This window comes from Eurypyga helias, unplaced genomic scaffold (genome assembly GCF_000690775.1).
Source record: "Eurypyga helias isolate BGI_N326 unplaced genomic scaffold, ASM69077v1 scaffold194, whole genome shotgun sequence".
NCBI lineage: Eukaryota > Metazoa > Chordata > Aves > Eurypygiformes > Eurypygidae > Eurypyga > Eurypyga helias.
The window spans coordinates 1-5,432 of record NW_010244110.1 but is presented as its reverse complement, the minus strand read 5'-3'; the positions used below and the strand labels follow the sequence as shown (position 1 = coordinate 5,432).

At 42.1% G+C, this 5,432-nt stretch overlaps 1 protein-coding gene across 1 annotated transcript; it reads right to left on the bottom strand.

Moving 5' to 3' along the window:
* Positions 1-250: 250 nt before the first annotated feature.
* LOC104504175 (ES1 protein homolog, mitochondrial) lies at positions 251-4,032 on the bottom strand (the record flags this gene model as incomplete). The annotated part of the gene is made up of 6 exons (XM_010149622.1): positions 251-533; positions 1,131-1,287; positions 1,695-1,787; positions 2,620-2,739; positions 3,106-3,219; positions 3,980-4,032. Coding segments are annotated over 6 exons (666 nt in total), but the record flags the coding sequence as incomplete, so codon positions are not given.
* Between the last annotated feature and the right edge of the window lie 1,400 nt (positions 4,033-5,432).

Here is a 5,432-nt window from a genome sequence, read left to right as displayed (position 1 = left end):
TCTTCGTTCACTCGATATGCTGCCACTTCGCCTGCTATGTCCCTACAGCACATCTGCCCTCAGCTTCTGAAAAGGCCTTTAGTCTCTTTTTGCCCCCCCCAGACACGATTTGATAGCGGCACACTTCTGGGAGGACTGGTTTCAGAATACATCTGCACAGCTCTCTCCAGCTGAGAAGCTCAAGAAAACACTCTGTGTCTCAGGCCAGACTGCTTGTACTCCACAAGCCCCTCTCTCAGAAAGGGTATGGAAAACCCCGCAGCCAGGAATCGATCAGCTTCGTATCAGCATTCACTAGAGTGTGAACAGGACAAGCAGGTGAAAATGCTTCCATTGGTCCATATTATGTTTGATACTACACTCTAAATTTAAACATTTCTGAAGTGGGGGGTTTATTATTATTATTATTTGCCAGTTAGTTTTAGCACGTTCTTCACCATGGCCCCAATGCCATCAAAAATATTATGTAATTCTGTTTCACACATAAATGCTGGGGTAGTCACCACCTTGTTTTTTGTATCCACGTGAGCTTCGTACAATGGAGTTAAGGCAAACGCAGTCTGTGATGCTGCTAAATAAACCACCTTTGACAAAGCCTTACCAACTCCACTACCGAACAAAATCCACCTCCGAACATACTGTACTGTCCAGCTGCAAAGACAGCTGCAACCTATAATCCCAGATACTAGAGCTGTTCTTGCCAGGAATACAAAGACTGCAAGAGTGACCTGTGGGAATGCTGGCACTCAGAAACACAGGAAAACCTACGCAGCTGACTGACTGTAACAAAAATGTCTGAGTACAGTTTGATCACAGTATTAGCCTTCAGGAAAACAAAAAATCTCAGAGAGAACTGACCAAATGTAGCTCATGCCAGTTTTAGGTGTAAATTCACTCAGCAGTTACTGCATTACTGCGTGTGCATGGGTAAGGACGACAGAACTCTACCTACACAGCTCTGTACAGAAGACGACGTTGCCTAACCATACGCTGTGATGCACACTAGCTGCTATACACTGTGTATTCCCACTACCCCCTAAGTGGAAAAGCACAGATCCTGCTCGTATTCAGGACTGTAACAACACATTACTGGACTCTCTGTCAACAAGAAAATTACCAGGAAAGGATATAGTTACTTCTTTCACACAGTGCTTTCCTCCCAGTTCTTTAATGGCTCCGGCAGTCCCAGCATAAGGCCACTTGCCACCTTCCTCTTCTTCGTGGCCCACAGTTACTTCAGCACCAGAGAGAACCTTTGCTGCCAACACTGGTGAAATGCAGCAAAGACTGCAATAACTTTTTAGCGGTTCTACGATGGCAGTCTTTCAAAACTTGGTCATAACTGAGAAGATTCAAAGGGATATAGTCTTATAAATCAGAACGGCATCACGAGGCAACTTCCACCCAACATTTTCTCAGCTCTTTTTTCACAAACACCAGCACACACCCATCCTGACAAACATGTTTTAAAAAAATAAGCTACAACTGATACAAAACTGAAGACGTTAATCTGGTCTAGTGGAAGGTGTCCCTGTCCATGGCAGGGGGGTTGGAACTAGATGGTCCAACCCAAACCACTGTATGATTCTACGCTTTTTCTAGCCCCACCAATAACAACCGCACACTTCCACAAAACATACTCTGTCTCCATGCCCACACTACCAAACAAATGCTCCTCCAACTAACATACGTACCCAATTGGTTTGCCTGCTTTGTGGAAGTCTTTCAGGACACGTTCAACTTCTCCGTTCACCTTGCAATCTTTCCCATCAACAGCGAAGGTGGATCTGCCACAAGAAGAAACTTCATGCATACCTCAGTATAAACCTACGAAGAGAGGTGCCTATCTGCCCTGAGACTGGCTCTCAAGGGCCATCACAGAAGGTGGCTGAAAAGTGCTGTAGTTGACCAGCAGTGCTGTAGCCAAAACAACTCATTTCCAAGGTTTTGGTATGTCAGAAAGTTCCTTAATTGATATAAACATCTAGAAATAAGAATTATCAAATCAGCTTTCTAGGATTACTGCGAAGTGGAATGACAACGGTTTCAAAGATGACAAATACTTAAGGGAAATAGCATTCAGGTTTCTCACAGCCAACAAAATGCCAGGTCAATAACAACAATCAGTATTACAAAAGGCTAACACTTATTTCCCTCCCCCAACTCCTTTTTTCTGAAACAGATTGTTGTTGGTTTATTGTTACTAATGCAAGAGGGGACTTTTTGGTTGGCAGACATAAAGAAACACTAGGAATACCTGAAACTACTGAAGTTTTACCTTCACTTCCTTCAGGCAGGTCAAAAAAAAAAAAAAAATCACCACAAGGGTGGGGAAAAAAGTACTTCTTGTGCATTCTCTGAACTCCAGACTTCTCACCAACACTGTCTGGAAAATTTAAAATGTAACAATGCCGATAAGAATTACAACTGGAAGCCATCATGAAGAGCACAACTGAACACCAACACTTTGAAAGGAGTTTTCCTTATTAAGTAGCTGTTACATACGTAGTACATAAGGTCATTTATTGCTTCCTGATTTCATTGTGTGAATCACAGTTGATTATAAATAGTTGATCACGAATAGTTATTTGAGGAGCCTAATGCTGAGTTGGCACTCACAAGTTTTTAGCAGCTCCAAATCCACCAGGGAATATCACAGCATCATGGTCTGCTGTAGTAAGCTTAGCCAGGCTTGCAATTTTACCACGAGCAATCCTTGCAGATTCCACTAAAACGTTCCTTGAAGAACCAGAAATAAATCAATCAGATTAATTAAGTGTTTGTGCACAGAAAAGCATAAAAACGTTTTGGCAGAGGAAAAGGAGAGGGAGGAAGGGGGGAAGCGAGAAGAATAGTCGTATTCGATAACTGAACTTACCAATGTTTCTGCAGTAGTACTACAGGGAAAATCAGGCATTAAAAAACGTATATACAAATCCAGAAAACTCACTTCAAACTTTTTCTCCAATCAAAACACCAGCCAGCACGGAGCTACTAAAGGCAGCCAGCAAGCTGCTACAAGTGCAGTGACAGGCTGCCATACCTAAAGAACACCTAAGGGACTGAGACTCGGCAGTCATGGAAAATACAATAAACAGACTTTACCTTGACTCAGCTTCAGCTGGTTGCCCTTTACTGTGGTCAATGACATGCATCTGAGGAACATCTGGAGCGTACATCTGAACCTCGGCTCCCCCACGACTAAGGTGTACCAGTATGCTACAAAAACAGAGATAAACCCTGCTGAAAACCTTATGAGAGAGATTTTCTCTGGTCCCTAAGTCTTGCTACAAATATTCCACCACCTTATTTTGAAAGAGGAGGAAATAACCACATCCTACCAAAGTATACTGAGCACACAGCAGCAATTCCTTGTATGCAACACCGACGTGCAAAGCAGCACAGAAAGTCAGTTTGGAGGCAGGGTCAGGTAAACTAGAGACAAGTTTCTGTGGTCAGTGCTCTTACGCTGGCAACCAGGAACAATATAAACTTCCTTTCCCACTGCAAGTCCCGAGGTGATATGGAAGAGTCCCATGATTAACACACCTAACCGAGGTTTAGGTGAAACATCTCTTAGCAATTAATACTAAGAGTTAATAATTCAACTTGAGTATTAACAATTCTAGTGTTAGATTTAGCCTCAGGAACAGAAAGTCAAAGCAATTATAAAATGAAGTCTTTACTTAACTCTCTTGAGATTGATCCTGAAACTCCAAATTTCTGTTTCTGAAGGCAAGACAGCCTCTCTCAAACTCACTGCTCTGGCATCGCACGCATTGTGCTGCACCGCTGGACAACCAAAGGACTGCAAGAACGTGGCCTGGGTCTCCCAACTATGATGTGAGAAAACTCTGAAGCTTCATCAGACATGTTTCAGTGCAATTTTTATGGCCAGAGAGCACAAATCTAAATCTACTGGATTGCTGTAATGTAAAGGAGACTCTTTTGGAGCCTACAGTTTGATAAAGCAACTTACGCTGAGGCCTCATGGATTTCCGTGCCATCGTAGACACCACAACCAGACAGGACCTGCAGTAAGAAAGTCAAGAGAGTATGTCAGGTGACACAAAACTTCCCACGGGATCTTTCACAAGCCTTGTAAAATTTTAAAAAAACCAAACCCCAAACAACAACAAACCTCCTTTCACTCCCCAAAAATTCCAACTTTGCAACAAGCTCTTTACGAAGCTAGTCAACATCCCACTATGAGCCCCGGTGTCGCCATCGTGACATACTGCATTTCCCATTTACAGCTGCCCATCACGGACAGGTCATAGAAATAACTAGTATTTATTGACTGGCACGTGCATTTATTCCTCAGAGTTCATTAACTGACACGATGTGGTTAAACCACACCACCTGATAGCCTCAGGAATGTTTTTACTGTGCACACAACGGGTTATTCTGAGTGCCATACACCTATTTTTCAAGGGCCGTATCCATGTGAAATCCATCTACCATCCACCCATCCCATCCAGACGCACATCATACAGAAGTGTGATAGAAGCATACTTCAAGGTGGCACTTTGGATAAGCTATTTTACCTGCTGCTGTATTTTGTCTGAGGACACACATCAGAGACCAAGAGCTAAATCATTTCTAATCCAATTAAGCTGTATTAAGCCATACATTTGCCTATTACCAATACTTTGTTTATGCGCACTGGAGAACAGAAAGCACAAAGCAATGAGCTGTCCTTGTGTGGGTGGAGAGAGTCTTTCACGAAGCAGAAGAAAGGAGAAAAAAATCAAACAAAGAAAACCAGCAGGAACAAAAAGGAATTATAAGAACAAAATCAAACAAACAAAACCCACAAATAATTATCTAGTTCCTGAAAGTATATATATTTGAACTCTTGTGGTTTTTTTTTGTTTGGCTGTTTGTTTTGAAAGAAAAAATAGACTCCATTTATTAACTTTACTCTCTTCCCTCCTGGTTTTAGCTCGGTTTTTAGAAGCTTGTTTCATCACAGACACATGAACACAAACTCACACTGGACTCGAAGAGGCTTTCAGACCACAACGCGTGGTCCTCTGCTTTCACAGGCACAGCATCCTACCCTCACTCCACCCAATGAGTAAAACCCATGAATGTTCTTCTGCCCATGTTAATCCCAACCACAGTTTTGCTGCTCTGACATTTAAGAGCCGCCTTCTACTTCCCAACTTTTATCTTTAATTTACATGGAATAACATACAAGCAACTGTGTTAAAGTTATGTTCTATAAGCAACACTTTTTAAATGTCTGTGAAACTCACCAAAACCAAAGTACTTAAATGTTATTCTCTTAGGTTATTTCAGTACCTGCTTGGTGACAAACCTGCCTTCTACCACAGTCAGAAATGTATGCCACTAATGTCAACAGGAATGTTTGCTTCCCACTCTCTATAAAAAGCCATGGTTTGGGAGAAATCTAATGAAACTCAGTA